Here is a 22638-nt window from a genome sequence, read left to right on the forward strand (position 1 = left end):
GTGGGCAGCAGGGAAGCCCGCGGCGCAGCCTGCCCAGCCCGAAGCCCACGGGCAGGTGGTGTGCACCTGCCCTGCTGCCTGCAGAGGGCGGGTGAAGGATGAAAGCCGGGCGGACTCGGCCCTTGCCGGCCACCCGGGGAAAAGTGCCTCGCCGCTCAACGGGCGGGCGAGAGGAGGAAGCCAGCATGGCACAGCTCCAGCCATCCGCTGGGCAGTTGGTGTGCTCAGCCCTGCTGCTCCTGCAGGGCAGGCAAGGATGAAGCTGGCAGCTTGGCCCTTGGAGACCCATGGCCAGTGCAAGGGGGCAGAAGAGGCCGCATGCTTTGCCTCGAGTCACAGGAGTTCCCTACCCCTGGTCTATCTCTCAACCCCAAGCTAAAAAAAACATCCTATATTGCCTCTCCCTCAGCTTCCTATATATTTCCCTCCCTCCCTACTTTGAGAATCCCCCCTTCCAGATTCCTATAACTACTTCTTTGTATCTATTCCCACTTGAAAAAAAAACTAACAGGAGGGAGAGATCCAAAATCCTTAATCTAAAAGAGTAGTTTAAACTCCTCTCTTTCCAATATAAATTTCAAGGGGAAAAAAGAAAATGAAAAATCTTTACCTATAATACTTTCCCATCCTTGATATCAATGAACAAAAAAAATAGAATTACTATATATTGTATTATTTCATACAGTTCATACACACATGGGGGGTGCCATGGGGGGCGATTTTGCATCCCCCACTTGACGAGATTTGTTGTACCCAGGAACAGAGATTACCCCCTTGTCCCTAGTGGAGTTAATCATTAATAACCGGTTCTCTGAACTGAAAATTTTTTAGTAACCGGTTCTACCGAATAGGTACAAATAGGCTGCATCCCACCTCTGAGAGGGATGTGGATTGTTTAAATTGTACACAATAAGGACATAATTAAATCTTCCACAGAAAGAGGAAGATGTGACAAAATATTGTTGCTCAGTATGGAGGGATACAATCCAGTCCACTATTCAAGCTGTTCTCCACTAGCCCTGCTCTTTGTGCCCCTACCTGCAGAAGTGAGGCAGGTAGCAAAAATAAACCAGGCTTCTTAAGTGAAGCTTGTCTAGTGCCTACCTTACTTTAATTCAGGCACTAAGCCAAAACATTTATGCTGTTTTTGGATTGCTTATTATTAATCATTCTTACATTGTTAACAATGTTATCCTATTTGGGGGGTTTTGTGAGAGATTTATCAATACATGTATGATAACAGCTTCACTCCATACCTGCATAAATAGCAATTTTTGTGGCTATGATAATCAAAGATGCAGCTATTCTGCAGGAATAGCAACAAGTTTTTTGAAAAAAACAAAATGGGAAAAATTCCCAGGAAAGTCGCCTCTGAAAATGCCAGCCACAGATGCATTAGGGAAAAGATCTACCAGACCACAGCTACACAGCCTGGAAAACCCACCAGAACCAATTTAAGGTCTGTTCAGATCAGTTGATATTAACAAAGTCTGACACTTTCAAACTATTTCACAAATGAAATAAGAGACCTGTTTTAGGCTTAGGTTGGAACAGCAGAGGAGCTGAAGCTCAAGACTGCCCCGTAGTAGCATTTTTAAGTAAATGTTGAGTCATCTAGTACTGTATCTGAATATGGTGCTGACTAGAACTGAAGCAGATTAAGAGATGCACGGAAGGCAGCTATGCAGAGCCAAGCACATTCTGCACTACCCAGACCAGAGAAATGCACATCAATTCATGAGGAATGAGCATTCAACAAGTTCTTTCCTCTCTGCCAAAGAGGAAAAGTTTCAAAATGAAAAAACCTCCAAAATCCATTGAAATAACAATGACAAGCTTTTTTTTTTTGCAGTCTGCCAAGGAAATACAACAAGATAATAAAACAAACCGACCTTGCAATCCAATTAGGTTTGAAAACTATTTCTCTTGTGTATTTTGGGCCTATAACAAGCACAGGCATAAACTTGAACACAAAGCGTTGTCTTGACAGTGGCAAATTGGATCAGCTTCACAAAATAGCTAAGCGTAACACGTAAGAAGTTATTCAGGCAAGGCATTCTGAACACATTTCCGGTCCATTGCTACCCACACCAAAGAGGTACAGTACCACTACAATCCCTTCACAAAGGCCAAAAGTAGGGTTGCCAACCTCCAGACAGTCAGGAATTAGAATTGATGCCTAGGCAAGAAAGATTAGTTCCCCTGGAGAAAATACCTGTTTGGAGGGTACCCTATGGCAATATAGACCACAGAGATCTTGCCCTTCAGCAAATCCCTTGTTCCCCAGGCTCGACCTCCTAGAATTTCCAGGTACTTTCCAAACCAGAGTTGTCAATCCTAGACAAAAGATCCTAACCTAAACACTAGTAAAAAGAATTACTGTGTCTCTGCACACCTGGTGCTGCTTGTGCCAACATAACCATAATGATAAACTGTGCAAACCCTTACTCAGAAGCTTTCACTAGAAATTATTATTTCCCATTCAAAATCCTTCTTTCATAATCTGAGTACTACACAATCTACAATAGGGCTGCCCTTGAGAAGTGTTTGGAAATTTCAACTGGTCCAAAATGCTGCAGCAAGGATATTAACTGGAGTGGGTTGAAGGGACCATTCCGACTATCTAGTCTTGACCATCTACAGTGGCTCCCAATTTGTTTTGGGGCTCAATTATTCAAGGTATTAGTGTTAACTTTTAAATCCCAATATATTTTTACAACAGTACACCTGAAGAACTGTCTCACTCCTTCTGAATTTACCCAACCACTACAATCATCATCAGAGGCCGTACTTTAAGTGCTCCCTCTAGGGCAGGGAGTTGCAGGAACTCTGCGGCTCTCCCAGATGTTCCAACATACTAGCAATTCCTCATCAGCCTCTGTCCAGCATGGCCAATTGGCCATGCTGGTAGGGGCTGATGGGAATTGTAGTTCCCTGTGAACATCTGGAGAGCCCCATGAGTTCCTACCCCTGCCTCTAAGACCATGCAGTCTGTAATCTGTGGCTTCTCCAGATATTCCATGAACTATAAATCCCATCAGTCTCTGGGCTGATGTGGGAATTAAATCCCATGGAGTTTATCTGGAGAGCCACAGAGGTTGCGGAAAAAAAAAAGACTTCTGACCTAGGCCTTCTTGTCATGGCAACAAAACTCTGGAATTCTCTTCCCAGAGATTTGTCTGTCCCCTCCTGTTGCAAGTGACGCCTTTTTGATTTTGCCAGAGGTTTCTCAGTGATCTCTCCTTCCTGCTCAATGTTTTAATTGTTGCTTTATATCTTTGCGTGTATTTAATTTTGGTTTTAAAACATAGTTTTAATGATGTGCCATTCTTCTTTGTTGGTTTTAAAATGTATTTTTATTAATATGACTTGTTAGCCACCTTGATGGCCCTTACGAGGTCAGAAAGGTGAGATATAAATTTTGTAAACCAATAGTAAAATAAAATAAATAATAAAATAATAAATGCACAAATAAACATTAGCCAAATGCAAATTTCTGCGATTCTGAATTTTGCTTACTTTCTTCCTGTTTTATAACAATAACCATAACTTGATTGTTCTTTAAAATACAACATACAAAGGAAGTCGCCTCATATCCTAATCAAACTGAAATAAAAGGAATTCTTATATTTCTAATAGCAAGCAAGCATATCAGAGCATAGAAGAATTGTGCAGGAAGGGAAAGGATCCTCACATGTACTCACTAAAAAACAAGTGAAAAGAGATATTGCTCACTTTAAATTTTACCTTCAAACAGTGAAGAGACTAAATTCCCCTGTCACTTGAGGATTCTAAACACATGCAAATAAAATTCAAAATCAGTGTGTGATTAATGCAAAACAGTGCTTTAAAAATGCACTTTTGCATTGCATCTCAAAAGATATTGTTTTCAGGACAGAAGCAGCAATATGCAGCATAAAAGCAAAATTATATCGTAGAAAGCAATTGAGTGAGGGCAACATTCCATATCACTACGTGTCAGACCCATCTAAATTAAAGAACTGCCAGTTACCCTTCCAACGCAACAGCAAGGGGCACCAAATTTTCCTTTAAAGGGAAAAGTGATCAGTTTCCTTTTCACTTCTTTTTGTCTTGCAAATGCAGACAGAACACAATCAAATCTTATCAAAAGTTTTTCAACTTCAACTTGGAATTCCTTCAGGCCCCACAATCTACCTTTTTGGGTTACCACTACTTCATTTTAATGTATGACAATTAAAGATTGCCAGGAACCTGAGTATAAGCTTAGCACATGCTTCAAACAAGGAAAGCCTGTCAGTCTGGCTTCAAAACTGATCACGTAGCAAGCTTAACAGTCATAAAAATCAGAACTATCCTCCCCTACATCTAGGGTTGCCAGACCTGGCCTGGCAGCCAGTGAGAGACTGGGTAGGCAGTCACAAGGGAGGCAACCATTCACCAACAGAGTGATGTCACTTCTGGTAAAACCCAGAAGTGACATCACACCTTTCTAGAAACTGCTAGAAATTATGATAAAAGCATGCAGGATTTTTTTTAAGTACATAGAAAGTGCTGGCATTGCTTCCAAGTTGTTGTTGTTTTTCTACAGGATGCTGAAGTGCCAGCAGGAACATGGCAACTCTACTGCCACACCAAGAACAGTAGCATAGCGCCAAGTGGGCAGGGGTGCACGTGATGCACGGGGGCACTAGTGCGGGGACATGGTGAGTGCATGGAAGGGGCATTTCAGTGCGTGGCGGAGGCAGGCAGGGGCGTGGCAGGGGCACAGGGTGCACACGTGCCCCAGGTGCAGTTTCCCTTCGCTCCGGCCCTGACCAAGTAGTTGCAGTAGTGTTACCAAACCTGCAGTTAAAATCAGGCTCAGTTTCTTTTCTTCAGAATGCAGGTTAATTATATCCATCCTTTCCCAAAAACTAATGTTAACACATAGGTTAATAGTGACCACTGCCCACTTTGCCAGCAAATCAAATTCTCATTCAGTTCACTCCTCTACCCAAAGGTAGTAAATATCAGTCTTGAAATTTTAGACACATCTGAACAGTCAGACTTTCCTGGATGCCTACCTGAACTTTCCAATTTAGACTGGTATCCTTATTGTTTAGAATCCTCTTACAGAGGAGCACAGTGCAATATATTCACAGGAAGAAGATTCACAAGGAAGAGTTTCTCTTGGCTCACAGGAAATATGCAATTCTGTCTTCCCATTTTATTCATTCAGGATGATGCAGGAAAAGAGCATTGCTGCAGGTTTCTTGGTTCCACAGACATTATTCATTATGGAGTTCTGACAGCATGGATGGGAAGGGCTAGTGGAAAATGTCTGTATGATGCAATAAGTACCCGAATTTCTATTATTGTAAATTCACCCAAAAGAATATTCCCTCAGAGATCACAGCACACAGGGAGCATTCAACAGATCTTAGAGAAGCCATGGCAAAAATCTTCTTATGACACTGACTGGGATCAAGTCGACCTGGCTTGCTTACTACAATTTACTTCCAAAGTAGCTCTAATAGTCTCCCATACTAAATCTAGCTCTGTCCCCTAAAAATTTGTTTGATTCTGCCAAGAAAAAGAGAGGCAGCACCAAAACTTTGATGCAAAATTCTGATTCTTTTCATGCAAGAGGGAGCTGGACAATGAACCATAACACTTCTCAATATTCTTATGGGGCAGCTTCTGTGCCACTGTGAGTTTGAAATTAATCTCATTTTAACGTCCAAACACACTATTGGAATCCAATTATAAAAATGCAGTAGAATTAATGCTTAGCTGAGAGCAGGAGGAGGAAAGAGGAACCACAGAGCAAAATTTCATTAACGTTGACAGGTAAAGAGTGCTCCCTCGAGCAATGATTTAAACCAACACAGCCAACATTCACCATAACTGGAGAGAGTTATTAGTCTCTTATAAAATGCATCACTCAACTACATATGGCATACTGTATCTTTAGGCCAACAGTATGAAATAATTGACAAGCACTCTTAATGACTCACCCAGCTGGATAGGCAACAAGACCACTTTTAGGATCACAGGCCAGTCCTCTGCCTCCTGATACAGTGATTCCCAACACCTTCTCCAAGGTCACCTATTTAATTTAAAAAAAAAAAACAGAAGAAAAAAATGAAACTCCAAGACATTGCATTCAACCAGCTGGTAATTACCATCTTCCATTCCCCACCTCCTTTTCTCACCCTTACATATATACTTTTTATCAGAACAATTTTTTAGAATTAGATGCCGAACAAAACTTTTGTTAGAAACATACCACTAAGTGTCAAGATGCTTGGATCACTGATCACTGAATGTATTTTGTGTGACAGTAGCTTAACATGGGGCAGAACAGTCCAGCTCTGGTCTGCAGGCCCTATTCAACCATGCCCTCCACAACATCTGGGCCCCAGTGACTGCCCAAGATCTCCACCTGGCATATGCCATTCATGTGGGTTTCTCAACACCTGGAGAGGCTGTTCTCCCTTTCTGGTCAACAGCTGTCATAACCTTGCCTTTGTAGGGGTAGCCCCCTAAGAGGGCAAGGACTGGCAGTCCCCTCACCCAGTTCTGAAGCCTCGCCTCTGTGTCTCCTGCTATCCAGCATCTGGTTACTGCCCCTCCCCTCACTCCTGGTGTTCCCTTTAAAATAGTGTGACTGTAGTGATTTATTTTTATTTATTTATTATTTCATTTTTATACCGCCCTCCCCCGGAGGGCTCAGGGCGGTGCACAACATCAACAGACAAATAAAACAAGAAGTTTAAAAAATTTAAAATGCAGCATACAATTTCCAAATCCAAGTAGGTTTAAATATTTAAAATAGATGGCATCCAGCTATTTAAAACTCCTCTTAAAAAGGGGGGGGGGGGGAGACAGTGGGTATCAGAATATTTCTTAAGCTGTTTCGGGCACCCATATCAGCAGCTGGTCTCACCAAAGGCCCGGTGGAATAGCTCGGTCTTACAGGCCCTGCGGAACTCATTGAGATCCCGCAGGCCCGGACAGCTGGAGGAAGAGCATTCCACCAGGCCGGGGCCAGGGCCGTAAAAGCCCTGGCCCTGGTAGAGGGCTCCAGCCAGCCGCATCATTAGAGGGGCGGGTTACCAACAAGTTGGCCTCTGCTGACCGGGCCCAGAAGAAGAGGACCTGACTGACAAGTGGAAGGACATATAGGGCCAGACTGGTCTCGTAGGGTCACGAGGAGAGTCCCAGGCAGCATAAGGCCTTAAAGGTTAAAACCAATACCTTGAGAGGCTTGATCCGGAACTCAACTGGGGAGGCCAGTTGCAGAAGCCACGTGAACACGGGCATGATGTGATATCTAAAGGCACCGCCCGTGAGCAAGCGATGCCGCCGCATGCTGGACCAGTTTTAATTTCCGGATCAGCCGCAAGGGAAGGCCCGCGTAGAGCGAGTTGCAATAGTCTAGTCTGGAGGTGACCGTTGCATGGACCACTGTGGCCAGATCCGCCTGGGAGAGGAAGGGGGCCAGTCGCCGGGCCTGGCGAAGATGGAAAAACGCAACCCGGGTTACATGGGCCACCTGGGTCTCCATTGAAAGAGACGAATCCAGGTGGACCCCCAGGCTGATAGAGGTGTGTTGTGGTTCAGAGTATAGCTATCAGCATTAAAAGTTATATAGTGTTTATTAAAATGCAAATGTTCACAAGAACTTCCTCAGAACAGCACCAGACTGAGCTAGGGATTTAAAAGAAAAGGGTAAAATGCAATTTTTCTGTCCCTCCCTCAATACAAGCCTTAGCAGGTGTTAAGTGTAAAGCAAGTTCCTTAGCTTAAAAAATTACAAATGTTCTAAGGGGTTTCCATTACTTTGAAGCCTCCACACAGATATGCAGGCCACTGACTGGGATGGCCTTGGCTAGCCTGATTTCATCTCTCTCATAAGCCAAGCGGGGTCAGTCCTGGCTAGTATTTGGATGAGAGACTACCAAGAAGTGGTGACGATTCAGAGGCAGGAAACGTTCCCTCTGAACATCTCTTGCCTTGAAAACCTTATGGGATCACCACACGTCAGCTGCAACTTCGTGGCACTTCCCACAAACAATAAGCTAGTACTTAATTTAATCCTCCTTATGATTTTCTGCCCATGATTTTTCCTATCCAAGTAAATGAGAATGGTTTTTAATCAGCCAAAGTGTCTCTTTCCCTCATCTCCAAACTACAGAGATCAGTTCCCCTGGAGAACATGGATGCTTTGGAGGGTGGCATCTCTCATGGCATTGGGCCCCAGGGAGGTCCCTCTCCTCCCTAGGCTCCATCACCCAATGTCCAGCCAACTGGCATATGGGGACCTGGTAACCCTACTTTCCACTTCCATTAGAGGCTCTAGATCAAAGGAAGTCATGTGCTCCATCCAAAATTGTAATGTTCTACATTATGGGAAAAACAATCTAACAAGTGTGGTCATACAGGTACAAACTGTTTTCTCTAAAGCCAGTTTAATGTTATTTCCCCACCCCCACCCCCATGCTCCAATGCTGACATAACCCCAGCTGTCCCATCTTTTTTACTATACCCATGCACTTTTTAAGCACCATAACACAGTTATTTTATTGGCATTAAGACTGGCTCTTCTGTTTTTAGTTACAATAGATGGTTATATGTTTGTCAGGCTTCCAAAAAGCCTTCAGGGATGGGTGGTACAGTTATTTATTTTCACTAGTGTTGTTAGCTACCCTCTAGAGATTCAAATTTTCTGAAACAGGATAAGCTCCCACACATAGGCTTGCTGCCAATCAGCTTTAGGGCACGCCTGGATGTGCCTGTGAAAACAGATTTACCTATCACCTTAGAACAGGGTTTGCCCAGATTTACCACCTCCTCACAACAGGGTTTCTCTTTTGTAATGCAGCTTACCATCCCAAAAGAGCTACTGCAAGTTATTCTTCATATACTAATAGTTGGTTAGCTCACTCCACATCCAAACTGGTGCCTAATATTAGAGATTTCATAACCTACTGCCAGTCCTTTCTTCACCTTCATTCCTGTCTCCTCCTGTGTTTCTAGAGCTACAAGAGACAGCTGGAAGCTGCTTTGGCATCACCGCTGCTTGGGAGAGAGGGAAGGCCAGGCAGCTATGCCAGAGCTGGGGGGAGGGCAACCTTCTCTGTTTGAACGCCATGGGATCGTTGTTGGTGCCACCAGGGCTGCTCCAGTGGAAGCTGGGGGCATGGAAGGCAGGGAGGCCAGGTGGGCAGGACAAGGTCAACATCTGGCAGTGCCCCATCCCCTCAGTGCCACTCTGTGGAAGAAGCAGCAGTAGGCAGCGAGCAAGAGTCAGGTGGGCAGAAGTGGTGGGCGGGCTAGCAAACAGCAGGCACAGGTGAGGGGCAGGAAATGCACCCACAAGAAGCAGTGCCTGGGGCTTGAGTCTCCTCATGCCCCCCCCAGGTACGCCACTGTCCAACAAAATTGGACAATTGAAGTATTAAATTTCTTTTAGCTGATTATAATCTGCGGACACTGCAAAAGTACTGGAATTTTTAGCTATTGTGTCTTCCAAAGGATCTACAGATGAGATGTCAATTAATTAATTAATTCTATGGTGATAAAATTATTTTATCCTTTTTTGAATGCCAATAAAGGCTTTGATTGATTGATTTTTCAAAAAAAGTTATAATTGGTGTGACTAAACTTGTGAAATTATATATACTCAGTGAATTCAAAAGCCTGGAAAACTTATTTGGTATAGCAAGAATCAGTTCTTAGGATAAAACAGGACCTGCTTCTAACATCACATGTCAGCCGCCTGGGAAGAGCAAAAGGACTTCTCTGGGAAAACGAGAAGCAGAGATAGCATTCTGGAAACAAGTCAGACAAAAATACCCCTTCAGCATTATTAAGCAAACAAATTTACCTAAATCCCTGGATAGCTTTTGACCCAAATCTTATCAGCTGGGAGACTATGAAGCAGAGAGCATTATTCCTTAGTATCATTTGAAAAATCCATCATTTTAGCAGTTGAGGGTTTCCCAGGCTGAATGGCCATGGTCTGGTAATTTAGCTCCCAGTGTTTCACCCACATCTATGGCTGGCATCTTCTGAAAAACCCCTAACAGCCAGTTGATTCTGGCAATGAAAGCCTTCACCAATGCAGTCATAATTTCATCATGTATACGTATTCCTGCAAATTGAACGAAAATTTCACAGGTACCGGTTGCAGTGGTGGGATTCAGCAGGTTCACACCACTTTGGCAGAACCAGTTGTTAAAATGGTGCTTGTAAACAATCAGTTGTTAAATTATTTGAATCCCACTACCGGAGCCGGTTGTTACATTATTTGAATCCCACCACTGCCTGGTTGGTGTAGCCCCCCCCCCCTCCATCCCCCAGTATTTAGGAGTGCAAGACTTCCTTTACATGTTTACTACAGCACATGACAGAATGTTGTTGTACCTGGCTGGTGACCAGTGACAACAGATTAGGAGGCGCTGTGACTATATCAAGCTTACACAGTACTCTTCAAATATTTTGAACTCTGAGTGCCTCCTTTCTAAACTAGCTTTTGCAGGTTCCCAGCAGTATACCAAAACCGTGCAAGCTAGTTTGAAGAGCTCTTTACATACAGATTCTACTGTACGTACAAAATTATTTATGTAGCATTAACACTCTGTGGTAATTAAAGGGATTACATTATAGTTGTATATTATTATTGCTTATGCATCTCTGGTTGATGAGAATTGTGGATGTGGCACTTTGCAATCTACACAGTGAGCACCACTGCTGTACAACCAGTTCCAAGAAAGAGAGTTTGGTTCACTCAATTAATTAAAGCCTTATAGTTTGTCATATGAACACATATGTCAAGAAAGGTCAACACAACAAGGTCAACACAACAAGGATATTTATGTAGAGAACCTGTGCAATCTTTTCAGTACTGTGGCTGCATGCTCATTATTGTGAACTAGCCCATACCACAGAATCATCTGAATGCTTTCAGGAAATCATACACAGCTTCAGGCTTTTGATAGTTTCTTAGCCACTTACAACAGTCAACTGTACTGCAAGATTGACAATGTACATAAACACTTTCTGCATCAATTAATGCAAGACAAATAAAACGGTTATTAAAACAGTTATATGCCACTGCTCCGCTCCTCCCTAGAAAAATATTCACCACCCTACAGAAAAAATACAGGTCCAACCATAGAGATCTGCCTCTAAAACACTCTCCAATGGAATATTGTGCCCAATCATAATGAGATGAATTCCCAAATGCATGTAGGAACAAGCCTACTTCATAAAGCTTCCTGAATCTTGCTAGAGAAGGTGCCCTCTTCAACTTCTCTGGCATTCCACACTAAGATGGGTGTGCCCCTTACCAAGGCCAGATAAACCTGCCATCAGGAGGGAACTTTTAGCAAAAAGATACTTTGCTGACCAAAGTTGGGGGGGGGGGGGGGGTATTGGGAGAGGTAATCCCTTCAGCATTTAGGCAACAGGTTATGAAGGGATTTAGAGATCAAAATCAACACCTTAATTTAAGCCCAGAAACCACCAGGAAGTCAGGGCATTTTTGCAATTCACTGATGGGAATAGTGCCCCACATCAACTAATAGATATGCTGCTCCATTCTGAAGCAGCTGTAGATTCCAAGTTACTAAGTAGAATGTTTTGCAATAGGCCAGTCTGGAAGTTACAGAAGTGTGGATCAGTGTGATTAAGCAGGGCCAAGGAGGGGTGAGAGCTGTTGAACAATAATGTAATCCTTTAACAAGGCACGTTATCCATCACAATTAATAAATATATCACGTGTGGATACACACATCAATCACATATGGGTAAAACTATTAACTGCTTGTGGAAAAGACAGAGGGCTCTGATTACGCCATTTTAATGCTTCATTTGAAAGATAGAGAAACATTGTGCCCCATAAGTAACCAATCATTTTCAAAACCAAGAACTTTTATTATTTCAATCAACATTTTGCTCAACCATCTCAGGGCTGTACGTCAGGTGTAATCAGAAGCTATGCAGTTTAAACCTGCAACATCTATTTGACCAGAGACAACACCACAAGAGAGGGGGAGGGGATAATGAATGCCACACACTGTCATGTAATCTTTTAGAGCATTCTTATTTGTACATATCCTTACGTAACAGTTAGCATGCTCGGTGAAGCCTGCAGAGTCTGCTGTACCCCTTCAGCTACTGTCAGTTGCAATTGGGTGAAATATGAGCATGGAGGGAAATAAAGCATTGTGCCGGGATCTGATGCACTGAAAAGAGTTCATGCTATGCCAGAACTACACCCTATACATGGCACCACCCACATTCTAAACTGTAAACTACAGGCAGCTAGGAACATGTTGGAAGGAATGGGAGTTTGCGAGCTCTATTATATCCATTCTCCATAGCAACTAGAAATCACCAGAATAATGTCCAAGATAGCACCACACACAAACACCACAGGTTTGATCTACTCTCGAAAAGCACATCACAATATTCCTGCACAAGAACAAAATGTCTGAACCACTATATTCAGCTCAGCTGGGCTTCATTTAGCACATGCAATGCACAAACACTAATTATAGTGCTGTTCATTATAGGAGGGCTTGTTAGCATTTCTACTGTAAAGACTTCATTTAGGATTTTATAACACAGCTGTAATGAATTCACATTAGTTAAAGCTAGATGCTAGAAGGGCTGGCCCTTGACCAAGTTCTTCCGCTTAAGGGTGTTTTCAATTTTGATCAAAGATTTGAGAAGAAAATTAAAATGGGAGAACTTTATGAGTTATAAATGTAAAGAAAAATTAGCAGCTCCATCTTGCATTCTAATGGATGCACATACCACACACTACTTCCCTTCTGCAGTTCCTAATTCAAAACAACTCGGTTTTTACAATAAAAATGAAGAGTTGGGTTTTTATACCCCACTTGTTTCTACTTTTGAGGATCTCAAAGTGTCTTACCATCGCATTCCCTTCCCCCCTAACAACAAGTAGGTGGAGCTTAGAGAGTTCTGAGAGAACTGTCCAAGGTCTCCCAGCAGGCTTCATGTGGAGGAGCAAGGAATCAAACGTGGTTCCCCATATTTGAGTCCACCACTCTTAACCGCTACACGATGCTGGCTCTAAAATATTTTCCCACAGTGGAGCTTTTGATTCTTCTTCTTGCCTACCTACAGTCTCACTGGAAGTTGATGCCAGATAGACATTTCAACGGCAGCTCTAAAAGACTGAAACCTTGAAAAACAAACAAATTAGGCAGAGCAAAGCTGAAGACAGAAAGTAGCTGAAGGGAGTTGCAGGTGGTATTCCTCCTCCTGCTACCTTTATCACATTTAAGTCAAACGTTATGTAGGTTTTTTAAAAAGGTACCAAATCCTAAAATTTGTTTGAGTAAAGAAAAATACTGGAATATGAACATGACAAGCAACAATACTTCCATCATATAATATTTTAACACTTTGGGGGGGAAATCAACACCTGATCCCAACCACAGGCAGGGTGTTCTCTATTAACTAGCAGGGTTGCCCATCTCCAGGTGCGGCCTGGGAATCTCTCAAAATTATAACTGATCTCCAGACTACAAAGATCAGTTCTCTTGGAGAAAATGGCAGCTTAAAGGTGAACTGGCATTATAAACTCCAGAGGTCCATAGGAGGAGCTACCACAGGACAGGGATGCGGGGGGGGAACACCCCAGGTGCAGGAGCAGGGGGCGGAGAATCGCTTCCCCCGCCATGACCCGAAGCAGCCTCCGTGACCCGGAGCACCCCTCTGCAGACTGGAGCAGGCTGCTCTTTTAACTGTAAAAGGTAAGTGAGGCATGTTGGGAGGGCAAGGGCACAGGGGGGCGCCATTTTGCCCCAGGCACCATTTCCTCTTAGTACGGCACTGCAGAGGTCCTTCCCCAAATCTTATCTTTCCCAAGACCCACCCCCAAATCTTCAGGAATTTCCCAACACGGAGCTGGCAACCCTACGTTCAGTTAAACAGAAAACCTGGGCTCATAAGGATTCAAACTACTCTCCAATCCCATATCAATGCTGCTATCCAAATATGGTTACACGAGAAGTGTTTTGGAGAACAGTCTACGTTTTGGAGAACACTTGTGGTTCAGAGGATGGCAAAGGAGGCTTACATCAAGCTAAGGCAAAACAGTGAATGTACTCAGTGCTACATTTTGTACCAGCTATGGCTTAAGGCAGTATGTGGAGTGGGGGGGGGGGGTAATAAACATAAAAATGCAAATATCAATAAAGCAAAAATTAAGAACCACCACTGCTAAACCGACCAGAAGATAATTAAGTCAAGCAGAAATTCTTCAGGAAAAAGTTCCATAGCCCGGGAAGTACCACAAGTACACACGCACATCACAAGCGGCCTTATACTGAATTAAACCACTGGTCTATCAAAGTCATTACTGTGTGCTCTGAACAGCAGTGGCATTTTATGATCTCAGGCAGAGGTATTCCACATCACATACGACCTGACCTTCTTAACTGGAGGTGATGGGGACTGAATTTGGAACCTTCTGCTTACAAAGCAGGTGCTCTACCCTGAGCCACAGCCATGCAGCTTTTCTCTGCTAGCTACTCACCTGATTTCAAAGGGCAACGGCACAGCAAAGAGCCTCCAGTGAGGATCTTAAATGACAAGCAGATTAATGCTGGGAAGGACACCCCCCTTGTCCCAAACCACAAGTTGCACAGAATGAAACAAGCACAGAAAACCTGACACCAGTTAACCTGACTTTCAAGGTCTCAATGTGGTAATTACTGCAGATTCAAGTTAGCAATCTAGCCACTGCATGCTGAATCAAGTGTAAATCAATCCGAACAGCCTTTACAAAGACTACGCTGAGCTGAAGATCTCATCTCGCCCAGGCAAACGTCATCACACTAGGTGCAGCCTTTAGATCAGGGGTAGGGAACCTGCGGCTCTCCAGATGTTCAGGAACTACAATTCCCATCAGCCCCTACCAGCATGGCCAATTGGCCATGCTGACAGAGGCTGATGGGAATTGTAGTTCCTGAACATCTGGAGAGCCGCAGGTTCCCTACCCCTGCTTTAGATGATGCCAGGGCTCTCATTACAGTGGTGAAGCCAGGGAACTCAAGAAGCGACCCAGGCCCAAATACTGCTAAACCCTCTCATATTTTCCAACTAATAAGACCAACAGAGAGCCACCCAGGACACTGTGGACGGCGGTGGAGGGAGGGGAATGAGGAAGATGACGATTCAGCTTCACTGCCTTGGGACTGAGGGGGCCGAACCTGGAACTGTCCAGGAATGCCCCAGCTCACCTCCCCACACACAGACTTCCCAGCAGGATGCCAGCGCAGCCCTGCCACAATCTGAACTTCTGGGTTTTGTGGCAGTGGGGCTGCAGGGCACACGGCCGCCAGTGCATATGCCCCCTCTGCCAAGGTAAGTGCCCCAGGAAGGGTAGCAAGAGGTCGCACCACTGCCAGGAGCCCTTTCAGCCCCCTCTCACACCAAAGTTGCAACCCTAACCTATTTATTAGATAGTGAGTTCCTACCCAGCAGAACTGATTTCTGAGTAAAACTTACGATCGCATCGTAAATGAGCAAATTACTTTGCCTGGAATCTGCTGAATGTTTCTCCAGGCATTGTTTGGAAATAATATTTCAGTCTACAAGAGAAAAGGGTTGCCCAATGGGGTGCCTGTATCTGCACCCTCGACAAGAGGCTACTGTGGGGACAGAATAGAGAGAAACAGAGAGACAAGGATGTCTTTTATCATACAGAAGACTGAATTAGATTTATAGGCATCTAAGCATTTACAACCCACAATTTTGGGATCAAATGAGGGGTGTGGGGGAGCATCTGTGGGAGTTGGAAGAAAGACTAAAGCACAGTTCTTCTGAGTAATGCTCAGTCGTTTTATAAAACTATTTGAGAAATTTCTGCAAGGGCAATAAAGTGGCTGGGATGTACTAATAGTCATCCTTTGACTAGGAGATCAGCCTTCCTTTTTGCTGCTTTTACTTTTCCTGCCAGAATATTAGTATTTATAAAGACAAATGAACATAGCTGCGTAAAATGGGATAAAATCCAACAAAACACTGATAGGTGAGCATTTATTTTGTACACATCTGAATCCAAAACACCTTGTGAAAGGAGCTATCAAACATCTATTGCAGTAGTTTTTAACTGGTTAAGAAATCATCATGAAAAAAGATCTCAAGAGAGTTATAAAATATGATTGTAATTAGTTTTATTGAATTTGGAATATTGCTTTGTTTATACCGAGGCCTCAACAAAATACATTTCAATGCTCAGATAACCTTTATTATGTTTTGAAATAAGAAAAGGAGAGCTTACCAGTGAACTTTTAAATGAATTGCTGTAGACATTTTTTTCATGGATATAGGTTGAATTATATTTTTTTAAATTTGAGAGTATGATACTATAGCTCATTCACAGAAAAATATCGTAATGGGTGAGGGTTAGAAACTCTTAACTGATATGGCCATTGTGCCTTGCTCAATCATAAAAAGAGTTTTAAATATTATTTTCCCTGAAGACAAGCTAATATCAGCAAAACCAGCCAGCCAGTGTGACTAAATTCAGAGCTTAGGGTAAGCGGGGAAGGAGGAGGGAAGACAGTAATTTAGTTCAGAGCGCATATGACCCCTAGAATACATATGGTCTCAAATTTAATCCACAGAATTCCCAATATAAAGAATATCAGGTTGCAAGGATGAGAAAGGCAATTGACTAAGATCTTGAAGAACCACTGACAAAACAAACAGCTTGAGGCTGGGTGAACAGTTGGTTTGGGATAGCCAAGGATAAATAACTAAAACCATTTAAGGGAGGACAGATTAGATTGTTTTAAAAGGCACAGATTTTTTAAAAGATGTCCTGCTTTTGAAATGAATTTGCTGTAAAATAATAGAATGGCAAATACACACACACAGGTACAGTATATGAACTTTGAAATTTGTTTAGGGGTAGGAGGAGGATTTGTGAACACAACCATCTCAACCCTGTTACCAATAAAACATCACCTTTCCACAATGTGTAATATTCCCCATGTTCTCTCTTGAAAGGCTCTGAAATGTTATGAGACATTTTAAAAAGAATTCTTGAAACTATCATTTGTGAACACGAACTTAGCTTCCCATAGTGTGAAATTGGTTGTCCCTAACAACTGCAGCTTAAACAAGGCACACTTTGCAAACAAGAGTGGTGATGGCTGTTTTAAGAACAAAAGAGCCTTTTTAGGAGTTCATAGACTTCTCCATTTTGGCAGTTAGAAAATGGCACATGTGATGCAGTCACTCTCTGAAGCTTTGCATGCTTGAGGATACATCTCACATCCCACCTAGTACCTAGACTACAAACATTTACCAGCCTTATACTGCTAATGGTCTCAGCTTCCCCCAAAGAGTCTGGCTAATTACAGTGGATACACTGAGAATTTTATACTCCCTACCCCCAACCAATAAACAATTATTCCCAAGGATCTCTACTAAGAGCAAATGAAAACAGTAAAGTCTATAGTGTGGTTATGTCCCAAGATCCTACTTGTCTCATTCAAGAATCCTTCTTCGTCAGCCAAGGGAATAATTTTAATCCAATTTAAACCATCTGTCTAATTCTCATTTGTTTTGTTCTCACTTTGCTTTATGCAAATCTCCAGAGAGACAGGGTCAGGATCAGTGCCTGGTACCAGCTCAGCTCTTAGGCTATTTATCTAAAAACACACAACTGCAGACTGAAACCCCCAGGGCAAGATGTACCCCATTGCCAGCCGTCTCTTGACTGTTCCAAAGCTTGCTCACAACTTGGAGAACGTGAAAGACATGAAGAAGTTTTTAAGTTGGATCATCAGTATTGCTCTCCTTCATATGTGCACCTGATTAGCCTCTAGCCCTCTGGCTCACCATTCTTTTCTTTTTCTATGCCATCAAGCCACAATTTACTCATGATGACCCTGTAGGGTTTTCAAGGCAAGAAACCTTTGGAGGCGGTGTGCCGGGCCTGCCTCCATGTCACAATTCTGGTATTCTTGGCACTGCTTGGGTCAGGGATGAGATTGTGTGACTGGCCCAAGGTCACTCAGCAAGCATCCAGGGTGTGAGTGGTTTCCAAGATCCTATCCCAACACCTTAATCACTAAACCACACTGTCTCTCTCACCATTCTTAACAAATGCTCAACATGGAGATTTGTAAAAATCAATATTTCTTAAAATGTTAAAGCTTTTGTATACCACTTTTTTGGCCAGTGTGCAAACTCAAGGCAGTTTAGTAACCCTGTCACATCTATAGCAACACTCTGTCAGTTGTGGGGCAATAACCGATCCATAAGCACTCTTAAAATAAAAGGGTGGGGTGGGAGGGAACAACAAATCATGCAAGGGAAGGGGAGGGAGGGAGGCGAGAGAGGGAGTAAGGGGTGGAATGCAAGGGAGGGGGCCCAGCATCTAGACATGGCCCATCCACCCTAGCGGAGAGGGGGGAAGGGGTGGCATGAAAGGGGAGGGAGGGAGGGGAGGGAGGGGTGGCATGCAAGGGAGGAGGCCCAGCATCTGGACTTGGCCTACCCACCCTAGCAGAGGGAGCAGAAGGGGGGGAGGGACATGTTGGTTGGTGTCAGATGTAATAAGGTTTTTACAGTGAAACCATCCCCCAACCCACCTGTCCCAAGAAGCTCAAAATGCACCTAAAAGATGTTGCCCACACAGGTCATTATTTGAGAGATGGTATATACACAGCATTGCGCAGTAGCAGCAAGATCAACATTGTCCACTACTTTGTGCATCTTTTCTTCCTACATGGGCTTCTAAAGTGCATTATCCATGCAGGAAAAATCTCTAGAATCACACTCTTGAAGCTTTTGTGACCTTTTAAAGAGGGTGCACTTTGGACATTGGTGAAATGTTGAATAGAAAAAAATATATCAGTTTAAAACTTCCCAGGGGTTTGCAACACAATGACAAAAGAAAAAATATGAGAAGATGGATGAATGAGTAGATAGCAAGCGAGACACTCAAAGGGACAATATACCACATTGTTTGCCTTACAATTTGTGTGCTGCATGTGCATTTCTCTTTTTATTAATATTGATCTTACGACATGCCCAACACACTTCTTTCAATCATCCTTGAACAAGCTTGGCATCCATCTCTGTCACAGCTGCATGCAATTTCCTCCCGGCTGAATAAGCGAATAAGCTGCTTATAAAGGAGGGGACATTAGAGTGCCCTTCCCGCTTTGAAGAATTAAGGCTTTCCTTGCATCTGTTGTTGGTATAAATGCAGACCATACTGCATTTAAAGCTGGGGAAAAGAAACAAGCCAAGGTGCACCAAGGGTGGGGAAGATAACAGCCTTTAAATCCACTTAGAGATAAAATAATTTTACATATGTATTCACACCCATTCAACTACCTGTAATAAACTGGGAGACCAGACTGTATGACAAGGGAAAGATTCTGGCACTGCATAATCAGGATCTCTCTGGGCATCTCAGGGTTACTTCACACAACACAGAACCAGTACCTGTAGCCTTCAGAAATTCCTCTTAACTTACAAGTCATATTATCGGGAAACCCAGGACTGACTGCTTGGCCATTCTGCCCACTAAATAAAATTAAAGTATCTCACAGATAAGCAATAAAGGCATCTTTTGCATTATGTCTTTTCTGATTCCTGGACATGGCCAATTTTAATATTATGCACAACTACTTGCCATGCTACTAATAAATAGATGGCCCTGCAGACAAATAATACTGAACAAGGGGTGGGTTTTTTTGTGTGTGCTTATACTATCCAAGTGTGTCATTCAGACAATTATTTCAGCAACAAACGCAAAGGGTTTCTATGATTTTGTGCCCTCTGTGTTGTGGAAAGATCCCTAGGCTTTTAAAAAGAGACAGGCCTGTCCTGTTTTGAACATGCAGTGAAGCAGAACACTCCATTTTCCCAAGATGAGTAACTATTATTATATAGGTATCACAGATTTGGGGAGCGGGAGAAAAATAATCTTGTGGATGTCATATCATGATGCCAAGCTAGGTTTAACATCTCTCAATCCAACGGAGAAATTTTCCCAGTCCAACACCCATTCTTTACACTTTGCCAACTCTATGTATTTCATGCAATAGATGTAATGGTTTATTCAAAACTTCCTTCAGAGGGAAATTTGAATGGAACCCCGCTGTCTGACTAGTTCAAAAATGAACTTCCCGTTTCTGTGAGAAACCTTCAAATACAGATCAAAACCAAGCAACCAACCAAGGTTCTTTGTCATGACCAGAAACCTTGACATGGAAAAGGGGACCCACTGACAGGATGGAAGTTGTTTAAACATTGTGCATATTTCAGCAACCCAGTTTAATCATGGTCCAAAACAGTTCAAAAGATATTGAAGACATACAGCGTGTGTGCCTACATATTTGTACTCATTAGATAAAAGACAGATCCACGGACTATACAGGTCAGGAAAATGATGAGGAGGGAAAAAATCAACCCCACACAATTTACCCTTCCACAGCTTTATCGCAGCTGCCATTTGCAGAGAAAAAGAAAGGAAAAAAACACAGGAGCTCTGAACATGGTCCTCCCTGCTTCATGCCTGCTCAATTCCTGAACAGCAGAAGTAACTCCTCTGTACATTTAACAAATGCTGACAGGCGGCTATGAATCAATAAACAAATGCTGCAGAAAGGAAGTTGCTGGTTAAAACTAGAAACCAATCTGAATAATAATTCCCAGCTATTTATATAATTGCTTCTTCTGCTTCATCATGCCCACACACATTTTGCATTTCGAATGAGTGCAATCACTTGAGTTCACTTATTTATTTTTAATCAGTTAGTTTTGTTCAGGATAAAAGCAGCAGAATAATTCTGCGAACGTATACTTTCTCACAACCACCCTACATGCCATGTCCTATTCTCAGTTCACACCAGCAGAACAGTGGCAAAGAAATAACAATAGATCAAAGCTGCACATCAGATCCCAGTGCGGACATAAAGACTGAACAGATTGTCTTCCTCATCTAAAGACAGCACAAGACGGTGCTTCTTCAAACTAGTATTTTGGGTTGTGGCTTGTGGGTTGACCAAATGAAGTAAAATAATGTTCACACAAAACAGTGAAACTTTGCTATCTTTATTCTCCAGCAGTTTCCCTTATTCTCTTAGCTTCCAAACTTTCGCAGCTTCAGCTATAAAGAATTATGCCTAAGTAGTCAGCCTCCTCTGTACTTCAGACAGCTAGACTTCCTGAATGTGTTGACTAACGTGTTTCATTTACTGACTTAAGTATGCAAACTTAATGTTTCTTCTACCTTGTTTACATGGTGCCTGCTGTTGTGCTTCTGATTGAAGTAATGACCTTGAGAGCTAAATTAAGTAGAAGCCTTTTCAGATTGACCTATAAAGCCACTGCTTGTCTGGCTGTTCTATTATACCCTGGGACAGAGAAGAGGATTTAAACCCCTTTCAAGGTTTTGTTCAGGTATATGTAGTTTTCATCGAACATTTCTTACCCTTGAGTATTATTTTCCAAGATTATCTACTCACATGTTAAGAAAGTTCATGGGTTCACATAGACATTAAATGTTTATGTCACTTGTTGCACTACTTGTAAACGTGTCACTCAATATAATTTTTGTAGCCAAGGTATAGTTTTGAATGTGATTTTGGTTGCTCTGGCTATTCTATACTTAGTATTTTATTTTGGCATCTCCAGGCAAAAGATCACAAAAGGTGATGGAAAAGGCTCTGCTTAAAACTCTAGAAAGCTGCTGTCAGTCATAGAAGATAACACCCAGCTGAACAGCCCAAAGGTTAGACAGGATACAGAAGCTTCAAAGGTAATGTGGTAATCAAGTGACACCCACATATACACTGATTTTTTAGTTGATGCTCAGTTGTCTGTGTAGCAGAAGTGAATATCTCCACTTGATATAGGTTATATTTGCCAGGGGACAAGTTTTTAAATACCACGCAGAAAATATTCACACAGTTCTTAATTTGGAACCTCTTATTCTGTTGTCATATTCCTTCTGCTGTAAGCATAAAATACGGTTGCGTTTACTTGCAGCTGAAGTTCACTTAATCTTCTTCTGTGCAGCTCCACATGAGAACTGTGCATGCACAGACCTACCACTGATGTTCCAAAAGCTCCTGATGATGCAAGGAACTTTCCTATCCTTTGACAGACCCTATAAAACAGGGTAGTTTTCTCTCTGTTTACTGGAACTACCACTGGGCAGAGAACCCTGGATAGGAGTCCACAGAACTCATGGTGGGGAGGGATGTGTGCCTACATGGAACACTTGAATATCAGTGGTTCTCAGTCTTCCTAATGCCGTGACCCTTTAATACAGTTCCTCATGTTGTGGTGACTCCCAACCCTAACATTTATCCATTTTACAGATGGAGAACACTGATGCAGAGAGTCTTAGGCGACCCCTGTGAAAGGGTTGTTTGATTCCCCCAAAGGGGTCCCGACCCACAGGTTGAGAACCACTGAGTAAGAGGCAAGTGCCGCCATATTTTCATCATTGTGCGAAGGTTTCAACAAAAATAGGCTGCGGACTATCACTTTGCCCACCACAGCATCACCCTAAGAGTCCAATTAATGGTGTAGTGCTAATGAACACAGATGGTGTAGACCAGGTGACTGCTTTGCAAATATCCAACAGAGAATTCA

At 42.8% G+C, this 22638-nt stretch overlaps 1 protein-coding gene across 3 annotated transcripts in view; it reads right to left on the bottom strand.

Moving 5' to 3' along the window:
- Positions 1 to 22638, bottom strand: part of MAPKBP1 (mitogen-activated protein kinase binding protein 1) — a 141961-nt gene that overhangs the window by 95871 nt on the left and 23452 nt on the right. For all 3 annotated transcript variants that reach the window (XM_048484165.1, XM_048484164.1, XM_048484163.1), the window contains exon 3: positions 5979 to 6070. In XM_048484165.1, coding sequence (XP_048340122.1) covers positions 5979 to 6070 — 92 coding nt within the window. The remainder of the gene's footprint in view (positions 1 to 5978; positions 6071 to 22638) is intronic.

The sequence above is a fragment of the Sphaerodactylus townsendi genome, linkage group LG02 (assembly GCF_021028975.2).
Source record: "Sphaerodactylus townsendi isolate TG3544 linkage group LG02, MPM_Stown_v2.3, whole genome shotgun sequence".
Classification (NCBI taxonomy): Eukaryota; Metazoa; Chordata; class Lepidosauria; order Squamata; family Sphaerodactylidae; genus Sphaerodactylus; species Sphaerodactylus townsendi.